The sequence below is a fragment of the Stenella coeruleoalba genome (genome assembly GCF_951394435.1).
Source record: "Stenella coeruleoalba genome assembly, chromosome: 4".
Lineage (NCBI taxonomy): Eukaryota > Metazoa > Chordata > Mammalia > Artiodactyla > Delphinidae > Stenella > Stenella coeruleoalba.
This window is the reverse complement of record NC_137149.1, coordinates 19,144,562-19,168,013: the sequence shown is the minus strand read 5'-3', so window position 1 is coordinate 19,168,013 and position 23,452 is coordinate 19,144,562. Positions and strand designations below refer to the sequence as shown.

The following is a 23,452-nucleotide window of genomic DNA, read 5'->3' as shown; positions in this document are numbered from 1 at the left end:
TATTTCCTTGTTTTATTGTGTATTTTTATGTTTTGAAGAAGACATAAAAATATAAATTTTTATATCATCCTTCTGTTCCCAGGATCATGAGAAGATTCTCTCATATTTACTGTTAAACATTTTGAAGTTTTGCTTTTCACATTTAAGTTCCTAATCTGTAAGGAATTGACTGGTTTTTTCTTCAGTTTGGTATGGAGTAGTATGCATAACCAGTTATCTCAGCATGATTTATTGACTAATCTGTTCTTTTTTTCAGTGATAGATAATCCAACTTTATCATCTGTTAAGTGTTTATGTATATGGGGGTCTATTTCAGAGATCTCTATTGTGCCTCAGTGGCCTGTTTGCACCAGTGTCATACTGATACTTGACTTTTCCTTTCTTTAGAAGTTGTCCTGGTTATTTTTGTTTATTTGCTCCTTCAGATACATTTTAGAATCAATTTGCCAAGTTCCCTGAAAAAGCCTGTTTGGATTATTTTAGAAATTGAGTTGAATCTATAGATTTACTTGGGGGAGAATTAAAAATATTGATTTTGAGAACTGACATAGTATTTAACCTTCTTATTCCTGCATATGTCTATTTCTCTGTTTCTTTAGATCATCTTCAGTGTTTTTCTATAAAGTTTAAAATTTTTCAACTTAAGGTTTTTGTTTATCTGTTGCAAGATATGTTTATTTACTTAGATACCTAGGCACCTTATGTTATTGTTGTTATTACAAATGGTATATTTTATAAATAGCATTTTAAACCAGTGGTGGTATGTACAAATGCACTTGATGTTAATCTTATACTCAGCAATCATATTAAACTATTTTTATTATTGCTAATAAGATTCTGTGGAGTTTCCTAAGTAGATATTCATACCATGTGCAAATAATACTTTTGTTTCTTCCTTTCCAGTCTTTATGCCTTTTTATTTTTCTTATCTTACTATGTCTCTACTACCAAGTTCAGTAAAAGGGGTACTGTTGGCATCCTTGTTTTACTCATATTTTTTAAGGGAATTAATATTTCACCAGTGAATATGATGTTTGCTGTAGGTTTTTGCTGGGTTATTTTTATCAGGTCAAGATAAGTTACTTTTATTCCTAGTGTGCTAAGAGTTTCTATGAATGATTGGCAAATACTTATTATTGGATACTTTTTTCTGCTTCTGTTGAAATTAAAATATTTTTTCTCCTTTATTATATTAACATGATAAATTACATTAATAATTTTAAAAACACATATACATATATGTGAATACATACATACATGTATGTATTTTTGTATGTATGTGTATGTATTTATTTCTGCCCTCTAGCATTTTAGGTTTTCTTTATTGAGAGGAATTTTTCTGAACATCTTTTCTTATCAGAAACAGAAGCACTTTAAAGTGAATTTCCATATTTTGCAGAGTCAGAAGTGTTGGGCCTTCAGGTATTGGGCTAAATGGCTCTTCTTGTCTGTTTATTCAGGGCATCCATGAAATAGAAGAGCCAACAGAAGCAGCAGATCAAAAGCCAAATAGTCAGTTTGGAACTAGGAAGATATGAATATTTAGGAGCAAAGAAAACATATTGTCAAATATCTAGTCAGATAACAACCCATAATTCTCCTTGCAGTAAAGGAAAGGGACAAAAACAGTAGGAAAAAAAAAAGGCTATACTAGTGATAAGGGATGACCTGAGGCCTAGTATTACTTCAGTCTGTGTTTTTATTTGGTAACGTTGGTGGTAGTAATAGTAGTGGTAGCTACTGTGGAGGGCAGCCCGCACCCCTTGCAGCCTGCAAGCCATAGTCAATGACTCTGCCTGGTGAGTAAGAGGAGATCAGAGCAGTTGTGACCTATCTGGCCTTTCACGGTTGCACCAGTTGGTGAGAGAGCGTGTTTCTGTTTATGGATAACTCATTCCAAGTATAAACGTTACTGTATAGTGAGTGAATATAGTGAATGTGACATATAGGAGGTGCCCTTTAATTAGTATGTGGAAGAAAGAGAATTATTTCTGGCACAATCGAGAATACTAGGAATATATAATAAATTTTAAATGTAGGCAAAATAGGCTGTTTAATGTTTGAGTGGAGAGAATTGCTTATGTACAGAACAGTATCAGTAGATTTGATTGGTTGGAAAGGAACATGCACATATACATTAGACAGTATATGTAATAGGCAATAATAGATCTTGATTTTAACAAGGTTTCTGCTACGCCTTAATGCCCTCAATAAATAGTTGGAGAAATATAGCCTGAATAAATAGTACAGGTTGTGTATTTATAATTGTTTGAACGACTACATGCCAAATTGTTGATTTAAGTGTTTAGAACCAACAGTAAACTAAAACTCAGACCATATTCTTATTTGGAGTATGGTCCCATTATTATTGTTAAGGTCAAAGATACATGTTTTGTAAAATTTTATACTCGACGAATGTTTTCATTGAGTATAATTTAGTTGGTTTGACAATTTCACTGTTTCCTTCCATACTGAGTCAGGATCAAGAGGCAAGTTATCAACTGCTAACTATTCTCTGTGAATAAAACACTGTGCGGATTGCTGTTGTTTTGTTTTGTTTTACACTTTAATTTCTCTTGTTTTAACTCTTTCATAATAAAGGCAGTTTCTTTTCTACCTTACGTGAAATAAAGAGAACATTTACAGGTGTTTCTCCAGCACCTAACACAATGCTGGGCACCTAGTAGGCTTAATAAATGATATTTGCTGGCTTAATAATACTGGCTGATGCTTTATAGTAACCATACATATATTTAAAGATGGGAAATATTTTATAAGCAAATTTAAAATATCCTTCTCATATCTTTCAACATAGGTTTGGAAAATGCATACTTTTTTTAATAGACACATTTGTTGAACAAAGTAAGGAATGAATGAGTGAATGAGCACCTGAACAACAAACAGTAACTTTCCTTATTTCTTACAGGTGCACAGACCAGATTTACATTTGAGCTGCCAAATCACAGATTGCGTTTTACTTCAAAAGTTTCTGCCACGGATATGTCAACCATTCCTCCTTCTGCCAGTCTTAACCTTCCTCCTGTTACTATGTCAGGGAAATATATAATGGAAGAGCATGATAGTTATTCAGACCAGGTGTGGAGTATAGATGAACTGCCTTCTAAACAAGGGTACTATTTACAGGGAAATTATCTACGTTGTGTGGCAGAAGTAAGTTCACTTTTTAATTTTCTTACTCTTTGTAATTTAGGAGCCTTCAAATTTTAGTTGTACCAAAGTATGTAGTGATCAAAAAAAATCATCAAATCATTTATTCCTACAGAATTTTTTACTCTGGTGTGTGTGTGTGTGTGTGTGTTTACGTACACATCTGTATGTGTCTCTCTCCTTATAGTTTTATTTAAACATGCTTTTTTTTCTTGTTTTAATCATCTTTGAATTCATATTTATTATATTGGGTTTCACATGCATCTCTACAATATTTTCATGATTCATTTGATTATAAAAACGCTAAGCGTATCTAACATTTGTCAGGTGCTTCATATTCATTGACTTGTACAATCCTTAAATCAATCCTTTGAGGTAGATATTTTATTCTCATTTTACAAGTAAAGAAACTGAGCCGTTAGAGAGGTTACATGATTCATCCAGGTATACATACTTATTAACAATATAAAGGTCATACAGAGAGAAAATAATTACAAGCAGATTCACAGACTAGTTTCTTTACTAAGGGAATTTGAAAGCCAGCATACATGATTCCATCATTATATTTTCCCTCTATATCTGTACAATTATCACAAGTTTAAAAAGCATTTGGATATGTTTTCATTTGATTTGTGGTAAGTAGGCCATTTGTTATCATCCTAATTTGTTATAGTAGAAAATCAAATTTAGAGAGATTAAATAACTTTCCCTAAGTCTCCCAACTATCAAATGAGAGATGTAGGAGTCACACAGTGTGCTCGTCCCTCAGCTTGCTTTGTCAGTTTGTCAGAAACAATTGCAACCTTATCAAAAATCAATTTACCAACTCTTTGTTTTATAAATTTTATTCTCTAGAATCTGAAGGATCTATAAGAATGCTCTTTGGCGTCTTTCTAGAAATATTACAGCTAAGTAGGATATATTTAAGTCTGGCTTACCTTCTTTAGACTCTGCTTGTCCTAGAACTACTCGTGTACAAGATGCTAGAAGTCAAATATTTATTTACTAAAAGGTGGATTATAAAGCATATTTCATTTGTGCTTTCTACACTGAAGAATAAGTGTTCCAGACTGTAGTTTAGCAATACTGTTATTAATGGTTCATTTGACAGAAAATAAAACAAATCAAATGCAGTATATTGCATAGTTCCTTACTAATATTAGCTATTATAAAGGTATAAAGTTTGTAATTGGGGCAGAACGCCATCCCAGATTTACTAAGAATGCAGTTAATTACAAACATTCGAAAGAATCTAAAGTTGCATCTCTCTGAGAGTTGCCCATTTAACTATGGCCTAAAATAGACACATGTGAAAATCATCTTTGCCCATTTGATACTACTATATATAAAATAAAAGTGCCCAGTGAAACTTAGACTAAGAAGAGACTGCTACATCTCTTTTGCTGTTAACTTTTGATCAAAATGTGGACACTATCAAAGTGACAAATGTTGAAGTATTTGCCTTACTTATAAGGATGTTTCAATTCATCGTTAATATAAAACTCAACTCCAGTTAGGGCCGGCTTTCTATTTAATCTATTTATTAACTAATTCTTGCCAGAAATTTTGGGCTTTATACTAATCATGGGACATGTATTATAGTAAAGCTGACTTTAGTATATCTGATTTGCTAATTTGCTCAAATGTAGCTTCATGAGAGCCATAATTTTGTTATTTTTATTCACAGCTGTATCTTTAGCACCTAATGCAGATGGTCAATAAATATTTGAATGAGTAAATACATTTACTTTCACTTATACTGGTCCATCTTTCTAACTCTACAACAGTGGTCATTAAAAATAAATATTACTCTACATAAAATTTCAATTTTGCAATCAGCAAGTTACCTAGAGTATAATTTTCATTCATTTTCAAAAGATTTCTCATACCTTATTGGCTACTGTTATTTTAAAATATGGGGGGAATGGCTCATAACAATGTCAGGCCAGTAGAGTATTGGGGAATCTGAGTATTTTTAACCCTTCTTCAGTATTTTCATTTCAAATAGCATGTAGTTAATTGTTTTTCCTCAGAGTTTGGCATGACTTATGTGAGATGTATTTTAAACTAATATAGTCAGTATGTTAATCTAGTATTCTGATTTTGTTTGGCAGGTTGGTTCCTTCGAACATAATCTTACAACCGATCTTCTAAACCACTTGGTATTTGTACAGAAAGTGTTCATGAAGGAAGTTAATGAAGTAATACAAAAAGTTTCTGGTAAGATGATTTGATACTTATAGTGCAGAACATACAGCAGGTTTTTATTCTCATTGGCTATATGATGGTCCATGTACCAGTGGTATGAGTATCGATCCTATCATTTAGATGAAATTGTTGAGTAACTCCCTAAAAATTCTGCATTCCTTTTCTTTTTTTTTTTTTTTTTTGCGGTACGCGGGCCTCTCACTGTTGTGGCCTCTCCCATTGCGGAGCATAGGCTCCGGACGCGCAGGCTCGGCGGCCATGGGCCCAGCCGCTCCGCGGCATGTGGGATCTTCCCAGACGGGAGCACGAACCCGTGTCTCCTGCATCGGCAGGCGGACTCTCAACCACTGCGCCACCAGGGAAGCCCCTCTGCATTCCTTTTATGGCTTTCTCACCTACAGATTGTTTTGCTTATTACTTTTGTCATATGTAATATATGCATTTACAATTTATAAATTAAACAAAGGTCCCTTATGCTTCCCTTCCAAAAAGAAAAAGCTTAGTGTGTGTCTGTTAACTAAACTAAACTTAATCATTTGGGAACAAAATTTAGATCAGTATTAAGATTTCGATTTTAATCTGTATCAGATGGTGACAGTATGCTGGCCACATGGTAAATTGTCTATAGCAATCCTTATTATATTTTTGCTATTCCTCAAGATCAGATTATAAGTGAGCTTCTTAATCACTATTTTATATTTTAACCAGAAATATATGTTTGATTTAAACAATTAATTGATTTTTAATTCACAAGGTAAAGTATTAAGAGGCATTAGGGTGGAAAACAAGTTGACTGTATAACAGTTCTTGAGGCTGAATATTTCAGTATGCATATAATCATGTTAAAATAATAGTTAAGCCTCATCTATAAATTGGCATCGAGAGGAGATTCCTCCATGTTGATGGATAAATTCATTCATTTTACAAATTTATTAAGTATCTAGATAGTACACTATATTTGTGATGAGTTCTCTGAATGACAAGAAGAAGGTGCTATGTCTGTGTCAAAGGAGAAACTAACGTAGCCTAAGGAATCAGAAAAGGCTTCACAGAGGAAGTCATATTCAAAACCTCACAAGTGAAGCCTCATTTGGCAAGAAAGGAGAAGTAGAGAAGATTCAGGCAGAGCTTATGGACCAGTGTTTGATAAGGCCCTGAAGGAGGACAGACCATGGATTAGGGAATTAAATTATGTAGCAGCTGTGTGAGCAAGAGATTTTCCTGGTTCTCGTGGGTTGGTTCTGGTTGTATCTGAGGTCAGGAAGCTACTTAATGATCACATTGAAGAAGCCTAGCAGAGCTATAGAATTTTACAAGTTAATATAAAAATCAGATCAATTGGTAGTCTTGGAATTTTTCTAAAAATGGTTGAATACAAACCATTAAGGGAGGGATGAATACATAGCAGAAGCCCCTTCTGCCACTGAAGGTGTCTCTACTTGGAGACCATATAGAAGTTTTAATGTGGCCCATTTACCTGGTTGATATCACATTAGAACATTGTCTATAATGTGAAAGTAAAGAATATTTCAAGTTGGTAATTTTTTATGAGTTTTAAAGAGTATTTTCAAGACTGCTATTGCTGAATATGTATAACTAAAAAACAAACAGACTTTTCCATTAACTAATCTTGTATCTTACGGTAAAAAGCTAGGATTATAGAGTTCCTCGTATTAGTCTGGTACCGTAAGCTGTCAAAGTGGTTTTGATGAAAAAGAAAGGCTTTTCTTAACCTTTGAATTACATTCAGTTAGGAGTTATAAGTAAAGTGTATCCCTAGGTCTATGAATAATGAACTGGAAAAGAAGACTGGAAATTAATGTTCTAACCATGAAGACTTGCTAATCACTGTGAAGAATAGAGAAATCAGATAATGATGCCAAAGTCATTTAGTGGCTAGATCTGCTCCCTGAACCATTCCTTCCTGACTGTAGAGACAGCATGAACCCTAGGAAAATAGCTGAAATGTAAATCACATATCATCCAGCTGGCCCAGGGCCTCATGGAGCACAGATGTCCCCTTATCTTTTTCAAAACCAGAGAATGTAACAGATTATTGAGAGGGAATACTTAGAATCCCTGTAGCCACATTTCTTAGTATTCTCATCTCTATATTGCTTCCCTACTCTCCCATAATCTTCATGATTATTTTCCTTATTTGTTTCTTAAACTTTTTCCTCATGCTTTTCCTTCGCGTTACATTTAGCTTTAGGACATTTTCTATTGCATAGGAATACTCATGTTCACAATCATCATCAAGTTTGTTAGGAAAATTCTTTTTTGAAGAATCAGTTCTTATAATCTTATTGCCCATGGATTGCCTGGGTTTCAGAAAGATGTAGATGAGCACTGACTTAGTAAAGAGAAGAGGTCTATTTTTGAGTATGTACAGCCATTTATATGTAATGAGAAATATATATATAGTGAGGTTACATTCTTACAATTGGACCAGGTCTATATTTAATTCATAACAAGGTAGAAACTGTGGATTTAATGTGACTAATAGTGTCTCTGATATTTCTATAAACTAAAAGTATTATGTAATACATTTTGTAAGAGGCAGAGCTTGTCTTTTAAATTAAAAGAATTTTTTTTTTTCTGAAACTATGTAAAAGATATTCAGGATAGTGATAGATGAACAAAACAAATAGCCTTTTTTAAAAATCAACTTTATTTTTTAGAGCAGTTTTAGGTTCACGGCAAAATTGAGGGCAAGGTACAGAGATTTCCCAGATACCCTCTGCCTTCAGTCATGCATAGCCTCCCCCATTATCAAAGTCCCCCATTAGAGTGGTACGTTTGTTACAACTGACAAACCTACATTGACACACCATTATCAACAAAAGCCCATAGTTTACATTAGGATTCACTCTTGGCATTGTACATTCGGTGGGTTTGAACAAATGTATAATGACGTGTATCCATCATTATAATATCCTACAGAGTAGTTCCACTGCCCTAAAAATCCTCTGTTCTTTGCCTATTTATTCCTCCCTTGGTTGCTTCGAGGTTTTGGCCATTATGAATTAAGGTGCTGTAAACATCCATATGCAGGTTTCTGTGTGGACATAAGTTTTCATCTCCTTTTGGTAACTGACAAAGTGCAAGATTGCTGGATCATATGGATCATATAAAAGTATGTTTAGTTTTATAGGAAACTGCCAAACTGTCTTCCAAAGTGACTGTACCAGTTTGCATTCCCACCAGAAATGAATGAAAGTTCCTTTTGCTCCACATCCCCCCAGCATTTTGTGTTGTTTGTCACTGTTCTAGATTTTGGATATTCTGATGGGTGTGCAGTGGTATCTTACTGTGGTTTTAATTTGCATTTCCTTGATGACATGATGTGAAGCACGTTTTCATGTGCTTATTTGCCATCTGTATATCTTCTTTGGTGAGGTGTTTATTAAAATGTTTGGCCCATTTTTAATCAGGTTGTTTTCTTATTGTTGAGTTTAAGAGCTCTTTGCATATTTTGGATAACGGTCCTTTACAAATGTATCTTTTGGAAATATTTTCTCCCAGTTGTGGCTTGTCTTGTTATTCTCTTACCACTCTTCTCAGAGCAGAAGTTTTTAATTTTAATAAAGTCTAGCTTGGGACTTCCCTGGTGGTCCAGTGGTTAAGACTCCATGCTTCCACTGCATGGGGTGCAAGTTTGATCCCTGGTTGGGGGACTAAGATCCCTCATTCTGTGTGGTGTGACCAAAAAAAAATTAAAATTAAAATAAAAAATTTTTAAGAAGTCTAATTTATCAATTCTTTCTTTCATGGATCATGCCTTTGGTGTTGTATCCAAAAAGTCATTGTCATACAGAAGGTCATTAAGGTTTTCTCCTTTGTTATCTTATATGATTTTTGTAGTTTTGTGTTTTACCTTTAGGCCTGTGATCCATTATGAGTTAATTTTTGTGACAGGTTTAAGGTCTATATCTAGATGTATTTTTTTGCATGTATTTTTTTGTATTCTAGCAACATATGTTGAAAAGACTGTATCTTTGCTCCATTGTATTGCTTTTGCTCAATTGTATTGCCTTTGCTCATTTGTCAAAGATTAGTTGATTATATTTATGTGGATCTATTTTTGGGCTCTCCCTTCTGTTCCATTGATCTTTTTGTCTGTTATTTCACAAGTACCACACTGTCTGGATTAGCTTGTAGTTTTGAAGTCAGGTAGTTTAAGTCTTCTAGTTTTGGTCTTCTCCTTCAATATTTTATTGGCTATTCTGGGTATTTTGTCCCTTCACGTACACCTTAGAATGAGTTTGTCGATACCCACAAAATAACTTGGTAGGATTTTGGCTGGGGTTGCATTGAATCTAGAGAGCAAGTTGGGAAGAACTGACATTATCAGAGTTTTGTAGGTTTTTTCATGTAGATCTTGTATATATATTGTTAATTTATACTTAAGTATCTTATTTTTTGTGGTGCTAATGTAAATAGTATTGTGTTTTTAATTTCACATTCCACTGTTTATTGCTGGTGTATAGGAAAGTGACTGACCTTTTTATATTATTAACCTTGTATCCTGCAGTCTTGCTATAATCACTTATTGGTTCCAGGAACTTCTACATAGATGATCAGGTCATTTGTGAACAGAGACAGTTTTATTTCTTCCTTCCCAATCTGTATATCTTTTTTTTCCCTTTTCTTGTCGTATTGCATTAGCTAGGACTTCTTGTATGATGTTGAAAAGAAGTGGTAAGAGTGGACATCCTTGGTTTGTACCTTATCTTAGTGAGGAAACTAAGAGCTTTTCACCATTAAGGATCATACTAGCTGTAGGTTTTTTGTAGATATTCTCTATTGAGTTGAGGAAGTTCTCTGCTCCTAGTTTACTGAGAATCTTTACTATCAATAGGTGTTGGTTTTTGTCAAATGCTTTTTCTGCATCCTGTAATATGATAATGTGATTTTTCTTCTTTAGCCTGTTGATGTGATGAATTACATTAATTGATTACCTACTAGGAAAAAACTTCCCATCCCACTTATATTTGCTCCCTGGGATGATGCTAAATTCAATATACATAGAAAAAGATGAATCATTTTAAGATAGAATATTTGAAAGGTAAGCATACAGAAAAGTTTTTACAATAAGGAGAGGAGAAGTGGAGATAGAAGTTGGATTTTAAAATATTAGAACATTATTTCCTGAATGCCACAATGCCTGGGCAACAAATGGTCTATTAATAGGAACTTTATCCCCAGGGTCCTCTGCCCGTATTTTGTTTTCATGTATAGGCCAAACGTTTATTGTCACACTCTTAATTATTACCTTATTTTTTATTTCTCTACCTTTATTTTTTCTTCCATTCTTTTTTGTTTATGACACACAAATATAAATGACAAAGGTCACATTTTTGGTTGAAGAAATTATTTCATTGTACTGTTTTTCCCTCAAATATATTTTCTCAGGTGTATAATCATGTTTGGTGTAATTATACGTATAATATCTTAATTTAGTCCTTATAAAATGTTCTTTTTTTTTTTTTCTGGCCGTACCACGCAGCTTGTGAGATCTTAGTTCTAGTTCTTATAAAATGTTCTTAATAAATATCTACATATGCAGTACTGTCCCTATCTTATAATATCTGCCTCAGTGAAATGTGACATGCTAAAGTTCCCTGTTAAAGATTGAGTTAATGATCAGGAAAAAGAAAATGTTGTGTGTGTGTGTGTTTTTAAGCACACAAAGTAGTTATTATTTTCCTTTTAAAGAAATTGCCTCAAACCTTCAATTATTTAACCTCTTTCAGGTGGAGAGCAACCTATTCCTCTTTGGAACGAACATGATGGAACAGCAGATGGAGATAAGCCTAAAATTCTACTCTATTCCCTGAACTTGCAGTTTAAGGTAACAAAAATAATAATATAATAATGATTCTTTAAGAAGTATTTTTCTACTTAATTAATGTATGCTTGTAGAAAATCCATATGATATATGAGTATGCCAAATAGAAAATAAAACTGAAGTATAACCCTGTCCGTGCATAGAAGAAGCTTTAACAATTGAATATCCTTTAGGACGTTTTCCTATTTGTATTTTTATATATGTATATATTTCTGCATTTTTAAAAACCTTGAATACCTTTCCATGTCAGAACATTTAGATCCACTTTATCTTTTTGAACAGCTGTGCTATATATTATACAGTTGTAACAATTTAACTACTTCCTTCAGATGAACCTTTTGACTTTTTTTCTAATTATTGCTGTTATAAATTACTCTGTAAGAAATATTTTGTACAGTTGTCCAGTTAAAATAATACCTTAATAGAAACGTTATTTCCAATATTTACGATATTAGTGTTCTTAAAAATAAAAATCATTCTTACCAAATAGTTATTTACTTGTAATTAATGTATTTAACACATGAACAGTCTATATTTTAAATACAGAATACTGGAATAAAATTTAATAGCTAAAAAAGTTCCGACTGACATGAGAAATTAAAGGATGTTGCCAGTTTTATTAGTTCATCAGGCATCCTATGTGTGTTTAAAAACATGGCTGTTTTATTTATCATATATTGAAAGATTTCATTTGTGTGGGTGTACATTGTTGATTTAAGATTCTTTTTTTCCTCCAAACATATAATCTGCTAGGGTATTCAAGTAACGGCCACAACTCCCTCAATGAGAGCTGTGAGATTTGAAACTGGACTGATTGAACTGGAACTTTCGAACCGACTTCAAACCAAAGCTTCACCAGGAAGTAGCAGCTATCTGAAACTGTTTGGTAAATGCCAAGTGGATTTAAATCTGGCATTAGGACAAATTGTTAAACATCAGGTGAGTGCTGAATATGTTGATATTAAAACTCTGGCTTTTAAACTTTGCACATCAATTTAAACTACTTTAAGTATTACTATACTTTAAAAAGTATTGAGTTGAAGTTCGTAAAATCTGATTGTAAATTCTAATAAAAAATCATTTAAGAAGGCCCTTATAATTTTACCTTGGTATTTCATTGAGTATATTGGTGGTATATTGTTCAGTGCAAATGCAATCACATGAAACTTGAATCTAGTATCTTCATAAATATTCGTTTATAATTTCTCTTGATTTTGTTAAACAGTATTTTTTATTTCAACACTTTGTACTAACATTGGTCAGTCTTTAAAATGTTACTAAGTTTCTTAGCTGTCCTGTTTGATAATGGCACATTTTGCATGCTATAATATTAAACATGTAAAGTTTTAAAAAAAAATGTGTATATATACAACAGTAAATCAGATTTCTGTTGTATAAAAATTAACTTTCACAGCTCATCAGGGAATTATACTATTATTTTTGGTAAAAATTATTATGTAGATTTAACCTTTTTCCTTCTTTAGTTTGAAGATTAAAAGAATACCAGTCACTTTTCAAAACTGAGTGGCTATATTAAAGATTATGTGGGGGAATAAATGAACAAAAATTTCATGTCATCTCTAGAAAAACAGTAATTTTTTCAAATAGAAACACAGTTCGAGAGGAGAGAGGATCTGATTATCTTGAAACATTTAATATATTGCCATTGAGGCTATGGCCCTAATCCTAGCTTTTGTATGAATTTTATGTATGACTTCCTATTTATTTCTTATATACCCATCCATATTGTATATTAATTTCAAGTGTTTATGGTACAGAGTATCAGGAATTTATCATTGACAAATAAAATAGAGAAAAATGTACTGTAGTTCTTTTAGTGAACAATACCATTAATGGTGTTAAAACTTCTAATTTTTTAAATTAAAATATTTTCCATTATTTGATTTTATTGAGCTTTTAATTTTATTTTAGGTTTATGAGGAAGCTGGTTCTGATTTTCATCAGGTTGCCTATTTTAAAACTAGAATTGGGTTAAGAAATGCCCTGCGAGAAGAAATCAGTGGTTCTTCAGATAGGGAAGCCGTGCTTATTACCCTGAATAGACCAATTGTTTATGCACAGCCTGTGGCCTTTGATAGAGGTAAGATGAAGTCTATCAATACTGTCTTGTTAGATTTAGAAATGTTTTGGTAATGCTAGAAAAAATCATCTGTAGTTTACCAGTTTAAATGCTTGACAGCTAAATGTCTCTTAAATTTGAAATGTGAGCATCCAAAAAAAGTTTCTTGCTTACTACCATCAGTTTTTGGAGTTACTTTACTTTTTAAAGTTATTTGCTTTTTACATGGATCTATAGGAATGTCTGATTCAGAATTTTAAATTTTTTGGCTTGGATAACTATTGCACCCAATTGTCTTAGCACTGTCTTTATTCATTTATTCTATAAACATTTATTGTTAACTGTCTAGAAGTGGAATACAAATATGGAAAACAGGATCTCTTCCCTCAAGGAGATCTCAGTTCAGTGGGAAAGAGAACAAAGTAGACTACAGAGTAGAGAGAGACACACACACACACACACACACACACACACACACACACACACACACTCTTCTTTTTTTTCCCCTTATATCTGAGGGTGTCTCTCACTTTCTCTGTGCTTCTCAGAGGAGAAACTAAATTTTCAGATTCAACTTGGAGTTAGGAGTTCACCAAGGAGACAGGAAGTGAAAGCTTGTCCTATTTACCTCTGTATCTGAAGGCCCAGAACAGTCCCAGGCATGTAGTTAAGAACTAAATAAAGATTTGCCAAGTGAGAAAGAACATGAATGAATATATATGAGCACAGAGGTCTAAGAAAATACAGCAGCCACTTTTATAAAAGAAAATAATGGGAAATAAGGCTGAACGATAGATAGGATCTAATTAATGTGTCTTGGGCAAATAGGAATTGTATTTTAGAAGTAATGAAGAACCATTTATGAAGCCATAAAAGATTTAAATCGGTGGTGGGCATTGGCTGGTGATAAGACATTTTGTTAGAAAACTGCCCTTACCATTTTATTTTGCTAAATCTGGTGCACGTTTTTTTTTTTTTTTTCATTTCTCATCTTACCAACTTTTGATCAACTTTCAACAACTCCTTAAAGTACTTTCTACTCTTTGTGTCCATGACATAACATCTGCTTTTCCTTCTACTTCTCTGGCCCCTTCATCTTTATCTCTCTTTAGACTCCTCCTTGTATATACTGCATTAAATGATGGTTTACCTTAAGTTTTCAATTCTTGTTACAAACTCAAATGTCTTCGACTTCTCTCTCTAAATCACACTTTATTAATGTATACTCCCAGTATTATGTACCTCTCCTTCAAGAATTTTTAACTGTTGCAACAGAAAGCTGTATATGGTCAGGGTCCATGTGTGTTTTCGTTTGTTATTCCATGCCAATGCCTAGCATATATAGTAGGCATTTCACAACTAATTCATTGAATGAATGAATGGACCTGGATTTTCTTCTTCTGCCACTTTGCAGTCGCCTGCTTTCTGCTTTTTTCATTTCTCAAGTTGACTGTATCCTCTTAGATCCTTTCAAATTCTAATGCTACAATTTTCTGGGAGTAATTTTTATTAATCAACAGGATTTTGCAGCTCTAGAGGTTTACTTGCCATATAGCTTTACAGTTTTTATTTTAATTTTCCTTCTGCCCTGTCTTAATTATCAAAAGCTGTGCTGTTTTGGCTGAATTATAAGGCTGCCTATGACAATTGGAATGAACAACGAATGGCTTTACATAAAGATATTCATATGGCTACAAAGGAAGTGGTAGATATGTTGCCTGGTATCCAGCAAACGTCAGCCCAGGCGTTTGGGACTCTCTTCCTCCAGCTCACTGTGAATGATCTGGGAATTTGCCTGCCTATCACAAATACTGCACAGGTATAAAAAATCGAATCACAGTCCAACATTAAGAGCCAGACATTTCTAGAAACCATTTTTATGTATATAGAGTATAACAATAAGCTTTTCAGGATAACAGTTTATAATTTGAGTTTAGTAGATAGCAATTAAGATTGAACTCCTTCAACCGTTATTTATCCACAGTGTATTAAATATCAATTTCATGAGACTTTTCTCTGAAGCATTCTGATATGCCTCATAATAGTAATGAGATTGACACCCCTCTAATAAATCTTAATTTTTACCTTGGAAAATAAGCAGCTTAGTTTTCAAAATTTTTTATTTGTTTTGTATTTAGCCAAGACATCTTTGGCATACACTTGATAATAAAATAGAAACAAAGGATATTTAAGGGTGCTATATAATAATGTTTAATAACTTTATCTAAAACGGGGTAGGGAATTTCGAAATTCTTTTAAACTATAATATTTAATGGTAACAAAACTTCCAAGTTATGTGTACTGGATAAAGCAAAAATTTACTCTTTGTGATTTAGGACCAGTTCTCAGGAATACATATTTGTATGCACATGTGTGTGAGGGAAAAGGCTGTGAACCCCCTGTTAGGCTAAGAAGTTACAGTTATAACAAACACAGAGGTCTACATTTTACTGTTATAATATACCTTAACCTGTAACCAGTTGTTGAATGAATTTATCTTTAAGTATTTTGTTTGGCAAAACAGTGTTAAGAAAAACTCTGAGTTGAGAATTGGCAACGTGGTATGTTTGTGCTTCAGAAGTTCAAAAATGATAATATTTTAATGACATGATGGACAGAGCTCAGGAAGGCCTTACACACCAGGGATGGTTGTCAAAATGAAAATGTTCCCCACAAACTAAAAGGCTTGAGATAAAAAGAACAGATATTTAGCCTTTTGCAAGTTTAGTTTAAAAAAATGCACATGGCAATGCATTTCACATGAGCAATTTAATTTTAAAAGTAGGCATCTTTCTAAACTGCTTTTTAATGAAGCTCTCTAGGGTTGACCCTTTCTAGATGTTTGATCTTATGAATCCTGTGAGGTTTCCAAATTTTAAAAGTTGTCACCTTTTGTCTCATTTCTTTAATATATTTTGCAGTCTAATCACACTGGAGACCTTGACACTGGTTCTGCTTTAGTACTGACCATTGAAAGTACTCTCATCACTGCTTGTTCTTCAGAATCTCTAGTTAGTAAAGGGCATTTCAAAAACTTTTGTATCCGTTTTGCTGATGGCTTTGAGACATCATGGGATGACTGGAAACCAGAAATTCGTGGGGACCTAGTGATGAATGCCTGTGAGTATCTTTTATTTTCTGTAGGAGGTTTTGAATTTTTTAAAATTAAAAAGTAACCCCAGTGTCTTCATAAGTAAAACTGAAGGATGTTCATATAGAGGAATGTTATTGGACTTTGTGACATAAAGCCTATTTCTAATTAAACATATCAGAACATATTTGTGAAAAACTGCAGCTTTCAGTTGTTTGGGTAAGTAAACCAACTAGGTATTCTTTTTGATGGTACAACATTTGAACATTTGCTCACTCCCTGATTTTTCCTGTAATTGATTCATTAATGACCAGGCAAAGTGTCTTTGTTCTGTGGGGATCTTGAAACAAAGTGGTAAATGTGTAAGATCCAGTTCATCCTATAACATAATACAGGATAACCGGGAGCAGGGATTCCAGCCATAAATAAGTCCACAATGTAGTTTACAGAGTATAATTTGTGTGAATTCCTCTGATTCTATTATGCCCCATTAAACACAGCTTTAGTTATTCCTCTGGTTGTGAATAACTAAAGCTGTGTTTATATGCTATTTTGAAGGTACAGGGATTTATTTTTATTTTAGATATTACAGCAGAGTTGATAAAGCATCATTAATCTATTTTTAATTAATTTTTATTGGAGTATAGTTGCTTTACAATGTTGTGTTATCATTAATCTTAATAATGAAGAAAAATTATATTTGAAGAATTAAAGGTTGTGGACTAAAATTCCTCAGCTAATCTGTAAAACAAAATTAATTACTTTTCAGAAGGCGGTATGCCATTATTTAGCAATTTTTTCCTCTCTTCACTGGAAGAAAATCTTCTTTCCAGTTCTGGGTTTTCTTTGAGTATTGGGAGAACTTTCGAGTGTTTTTATATCAAAACTTGAAGTTTTAGCATTTAATATTGGCTAAAATTTTAGGTAAAATTTTTTGGTTTTGAATGCTTTGCATTTAGATAATTCATAGGTAAAATACTAGGATTTCTTTGAAATACTTCAGGTTATTAAGAAGACTTGATATCAAAATACTCATGCCTAATACCCAAAAGACCAAAATTAGCCTTCATCAGAAATTTTTACAAGTAATCATTTTACATGGTTCTTATATATGTTTTAAAAAGTCACCATAACTGTCTTTTGTTTGTGTGTTTTTTTCCTTAAAATAAATTTAAACCTATTGATTTTTATTAAGATGACATTTTGCCATCATTATAGTCATACTGGATAGAATATATTTGGAAGCAAGGAAGGATACCATTTCCTTAGCAGTTTAAACAAAGGGAAAATGCATAAGAAATATGCCTCTGACTCAAAGTCAAAAACACATACTAAAAAATATAAACAATAACTCAGCACCTCAGTGGATATTATACCAGCAAAGTAGAACACTAACATGCTGATAATTGCGATAATCATAATTTATTTGGGGTTTTGGAGGGTATCAAATGACTTGTTTTTGTAACATGCTTATTGTTTGGTGTTTTGGGAGAGTGGCAAATGAGATGAGTAGAGTAGTTGTTTTGCTGACATAAAAGAATTCCAAATTACAGATTCACCAATTAGTTTACTATTTTGTAGTTTTTATTAGTGTAGTTTTTATTAGGAGTAAGTATACTTGGATATAACTGACAATTTTTTTAAAAAAAGAGTTGAGTTTAGGGCAGAGAAATAAGGAAAAGTAGGATTATGCCTTAGGATTTTTTTTCACAGATCATTTAAAAATCATGCCCTACAGAAACAGAAATGTAGATCAATGGAACAGGATAGAAAGCCCAGATATAAACCCACGCACGTATGGTCACCTTATGTTTGATAAAGGAGGCAAGAATATACAGTGGAGAAAAGACAGCTTCTTCAATAAGTGGTGCTGAGAAAACTGGACAGCTACATGTAAAAGAATGAAATTAGAACACTCCCAACACCATACACAAAAATAAACTCAAAATGGATTAAAGACCTGAATGTAAGGCCAGACACTATCAAACTCTTAGAGGAAAACATAGGCAGAACACTCCATGACATAAATCACAGCAAGATCCTTTTAGACCCACCTCCTTGAGAAATGGAAATAAAAATGAAAATAAACAAATGGGGCCTAATGAAACTTAAAAGCTTTTGCACAGCAAAGGAAAGCATAAACAAGACGAAAAGACAACCCTCAGAATGGGAGAAAATATTTGCAAATGAATAAACTGACAAAGGATTAATCTCCAAAATTTACAAGCAGCTCTTGCAGCTCAATATCAAAAAAACAAACAACCTAATCTAAAAATGGGCAGAAGACCTAAATAGACATTTCTCCGAAGAAGATATACCGATTGCCAACAAACACATGAACGGATGCTCAACATCACTAATCATTAGAGAAATGCAAATCAAAACTACAACGAGGAATCACCTCACACCAGTCAGAATGGCCAGCATCAAAAAAATCTACAAACGATAAATGCTGGAGAGGGTGTGGAGAAAAGGGAACCCTCTTGCACTGTTGGTGGAAATGTAAATTGATACAGCCACTATGGAGAACAATATGGAAGTTCCTTAAAAAACTAAAAATAGAACTACCATACGACCCAGCAATCCCACTACTGGGCATATACCCTGAGAAAACCATAATTCCAGAAGAGTCATGTACCACAATGTTCATTGCAGCTCTATTTACAATAGCCAGGACATGGAAGCAACCTAAGTGTCCACTGACAGATGAATGGATAAAGAATATGTGGCATATATATACAGTGGAATATTAGCCATTAAAAGAAATGAAATTGAGGTATTTGTAGTGAGGTGGATGGACCTAGAGTCTGTCATACAGGGTGAAGTAGGTCAGAAAGAGAAAAACAAATACGGTATGCTAACACATATATATGGAATCTAAAAAAAAAAAAATGGCTCTGACGAACCTAGGAGCAGGACAGGAATAAAGACACAGATGTAGAGAACGGACTTGAGGACACGGGGGGGGGGGAAGGGTAAGCTGTGACAAAGAGAGTGGCATGGACATACATACACTACCAAATGTAAAATAGGTAGCTGGTGGGAAGCAGCCGCATAGCACAGGGAGATCAGCTGGGTGCTTTGTGACCACCTAGCGGGGTGGGATAGGGAGGGTGGGAGGGAGACGCAAGAGGGAGGAGATATGGGGATATATGTATACGTATAGCTGATTTACTTTGTTATACAGCAGAAACTAACACAACATTGTAAAGCAATTATACTCTAGTAAAGATGTTAAAAAAAAAAAAAATCATGCCCTAGAAAAAAGATGGCCCTGTGTCGGTAATTCCCTGGTTGTCCAGTGGTTAGGACTTGGCGCTTTCACTGGCGGGGCCCAGGTTTTATCCCTGGTTGGGGAATTAAGACTGCAAGCCAAGTGGCGTGGCCAAAAAAAAAAAAAAAAAAAAAGCATGGTGTAATTTCCTCTCTAGGTGATAATATTTTGGGGGGAAGTGCAATAAAAATTAGGACAATCTATAGGAAGGGTTCCATGGACCCCTTAAATAGTAAAGATTAGACGCTTTTCTTTAACATGTATTTAGAAAAACTAAACCGTTAGAAGTTTGAAAAATTCCAAGCTTTCTGCTAACACCTGGGTAGCAGCATTTGGTTGTCACAGCAGGAATACTGCCATCCTGGATTCTGGTTGGTCCAACTCAGAGATGACAGGTACAATGGGAAAGAGCCCAGTTGGTTTCCTACTTCTCACTTTCAGGATTCAGATCTACTCCTAAGAATTTTAATGTTCCTTATTAATTCATCATACCTCTGTATTCTATGAATTTATATAATCTTCTTTTAGCTTAATATTCAAAAATTCTCTAGCGCTTCTTGGGATTGGAAGTCCCTGATGTTTTCTACCCTTTTTGAATTTACTGTTTCTTACTTTCATTTGGCCTTAGTTTTATTACTCCAATTTCAGAAGCTTTTCTTTTCATTCTAGCAGTCTTAAGATTTGAAAGGGTAGTCTAGGTTTTTTTTGCTCTGATTTATAACTATGACATTAAAGGTGAATTAGGCAATCTTTTACCCCCAAACAAGATCTAATTCTTTTTTATAATGTGTATGTGAGGCACAAGTACCATGTGGTTCAAAAATATAATTTAGATTTTAAAGTTATTGGTACCATCTTAAAAAATACATAATAGAAATTATCATTTATAGACCCTTTCTCCCAAAATAAATTGTAGTATTTCCTTTTTTTTTTTTAATTAATTTATTTATTTGGCTGTGCCGGGTCTTAGTTGTGGCATGCGGGATCTAGTTCCCTGACCAGGGATCAAACCCAGGCCCCCTGCATTGGGAGCGTGGAGTCTTAACCACTGGACCACCAGGGAAGTCCCTAAATTGTAGTATTTCTACAACTCACATTTGCATAACATTTGAATACCAGTTTAGAATATGGAATGAATTGCAAAAGGACATTTTATTTACGGTATATATACTGTCAGGTTTAGATTGAAATTTGGTTTCCATTAAGGATTACTGAGAAAGGGTCTTAATTCTATCTTTAGGCTCTACTTTGTTTAAAAGTTATTTCAAGGATGGTATGTCTTTTGTTGATTTAATTAACCTCTTAAAAAAGCTGAAATTATCTGATTAAAGCTAAGAAGTAGTAAATGTTTCAAAGTTAAAGTTAGATATGTTCTGGGGATAGGTCCATGACCTTAGAAGGCTGACCTTATGAGGTTGACATCATGGCAGGCAATCTTTTTTTTTTCCCTCATAAAATGATCCTTGTCAAAGTAAAAGACAAGGTTGATGAATCATGTCTGTGACCTAATGTGGCAGTTCTTAGTTATCAAAAAATCATTTAAAAATTATTTGCATTCTCAAAGTGCCATTCACTCATGATGGTACAAATTGTCATAGCATCTGGAAACTAGAGTTTCAGAGTTGGCCAGGTATTGTCACTCAGATAAGGAAATCACATGCAGAATGTAAAGATAAAACTGGAGTCAAATCTTTTTTTCTTTATTGAGGTATGGTTGATTTACAATATATTAGTTTCAGGTGTATGCAGTTTAGTTCTTAAAATCGATAAGAATAAAATATTGTGAGATATGACATAGACATCATAAGTCATCTAAGGTAGCCCTTTCATTCTCCAGATTAGAAACTGAAACCTAATACACTAAGATGTATCAGATAGATAACTAATAAGAACCTGCTGTGTAAAATAAATAAATTAATAAATTAAATTTAAAAAAAAGAAACTGAAACCTAGAGAGGCTAGTAATCCTGTTTAGGTAATCATTTTTGGAAGAAAAATTGCAGTGTAATATTTAATCACAAGCATAATTTTATTGAAACTTATTTTGGGGTTGATTTTTGTGCAGGTGTAGTTCCAGATGGTACCTATGAAGTATGTTCCAGGACTACAGGACAAGCAGCTGCTGGTAAGTTCACCTTTGGTATTAATTTTGCTATATATATCTGGTAGAATTCTGCTTTTTTTATCCATTTTTCCTGCCTTTATATTAGAGGCTCTTTTAACTAAACTCATTCTGGTATTCCCTAATTTTTAAAAACTATTTTGCAATAATATTAGCATATTTTTATTTATCTAACAATTAATTAGACACCATCAGTGTACAAGATACACTACAAAATGTTTTGGGAAAGACAAAGATGAATAAGATATACTTTCTATGCCATATAAGTTTAAATTCTAATAAGGTAGTTACAGCTCTGCAGCATAACTAAACTGCAATAAGTGATAAGTTCAAAAAATATATAAAATTCCAATTGCTAATGAAATTTACAGGAGGGAGATAAAATTTCTAAATTTCAAAGGATACTGGAATGAGAGAAAGCTTTATGGAAGAAAAAGCATTTAAACAAGGACTTGAAAGATGGATAAAATTGTTTCTTAAGCAAAAACTGGAAAATATGAATAGAGAAAATTCAGGCGGAGAGAATAATTCCTGTCATGATGTCAGAACACAGTGTCTGGTTAGAGTTGTCCAAATTGGCTGGAATAGAGTTATGTGAAAATAAGATGAGAAAAATCTTAAATCCCAAATTAAGGAATTTGGACTTCATTTGGTGGACAGTGAGAAAGCCATTGAGTTTTTTTGAGCAAGAAAGCAGATGTGACAGTATCAAAAGGGACACTTTCAAGGATTAGAGAGGAGAAAAATCTAGGAAACTGGTTAGGAGATAACCATAGAAGTAATAATCCGTCTTAACTAAGATGACAGCATAGTGTAAATTTTTATTATTTTTACTGGTATAAAACTAGGGTAAGATAAATGGAGATGTTTATTTAAGAGAGCTTAAAATGTTGAGAGGGGAGAAGCTGATTAAATGAGCAGAGTTCCTTTCCTCCTTACTCTTCCTCCTGTCCTCCAAAACCTAGTCTCAGTGCTCATCCTAAGTAAACTGTCTCAGAAAATAGCAAGGCCTGCAGTCCCCACAGACAGAGAACTGAAAAGGTTAGGAGATTTCCAGCAGTAATGTTAGAAGGAAAAGGTGATAACTGAGGTAAACATACATATTGGGAGGAAGGTCACATAAAAGTCTTTGTCAGGGGTCTTGTTTATAAGCAACAACAACATACTCAAACTGGCTTAACTAAAAGGGGGAACTTGTTAAAAGAACATTTGCAGATCACAGTTAAACTTAGGAATGGCTATCTCAGTGAAGAGAAGGAACCAGGTCAATTCAGGGGCCCTCAGGAACTACTGGAAACAAGATCCCAGCTGTCACCAGGGCTCTTTCCAGCTCTTGTCTTTGCTTCTCTCCGGCTGCTTCATTTGTGCTTACTGCTGACCTCCTGAAACATGGCAGGAAACATGGCTGCGAGCAGCTCATGAGCCTCATTCCCCGCCCCTCAGTCACTAGAGAAGGACCGGTCTTTTCTCAAGTCCAGGGAAGGATTCTTAGTTTTCCAACTTTGACCCTTACTCAGACTAATCATCTAATTAATTCTGGCTAATGAGGGAGGGCTGTGCCAGTTCTCCTACTATAGTCATGGGAAGGTAGATCAGCTAGGGGGCTAGGGGAGGAGGGAATTCATAGGTCACATGGGGAAAGAAGAGTGCTGAAAACA

At 33.8% G+C, this 23,452-nt stretch overlaps 1 protein-coding gene across 1 annotated transcript in view; it reads left to right on the top strand.

The window, feature by feature from the left end:
• Window positions 1-23,452, top strand: part of BLTP1 (bridge-like lipid transfer protein family member 1) — a 207,766-nt gene that overhangs the window by 143,420 nt on the left and 40,894 nt on the right. The window contains exons 53-60 of the mRNA XM_079919926.1: window positions 2,927-3,171; window positions 5,283-5,388; window positions 11,133-11,230; window positions 11,981-12,166; window positions 13,160-13,328; window positions 14,915-15,126; window positions 16,229-16,427; window positions 21,738-21,797. Coding sequence (XP_079776052.1) covers window positions 2,927-3,171; window positions 5,283-5,388; window positions 11,133-11,230; window positions 11,981-12,166; window positions 13,160-13,328; window positions 14,915-15,126; window positions 16,229-16,427; window positions 21,738-21,797 — 1,275 coding nt within the window. The remainder of the gene's footprint in view (window positions 1-2,926; window positions 3,172-5,282; window positions 5,389-11,132; window positions 11,231-11,980; window positions 12,167-13,159; window positions 13,329-14,914; window positions 15,127-16,228; window positions 16,428-21,737; window positions 21,798-23,452) is intronic.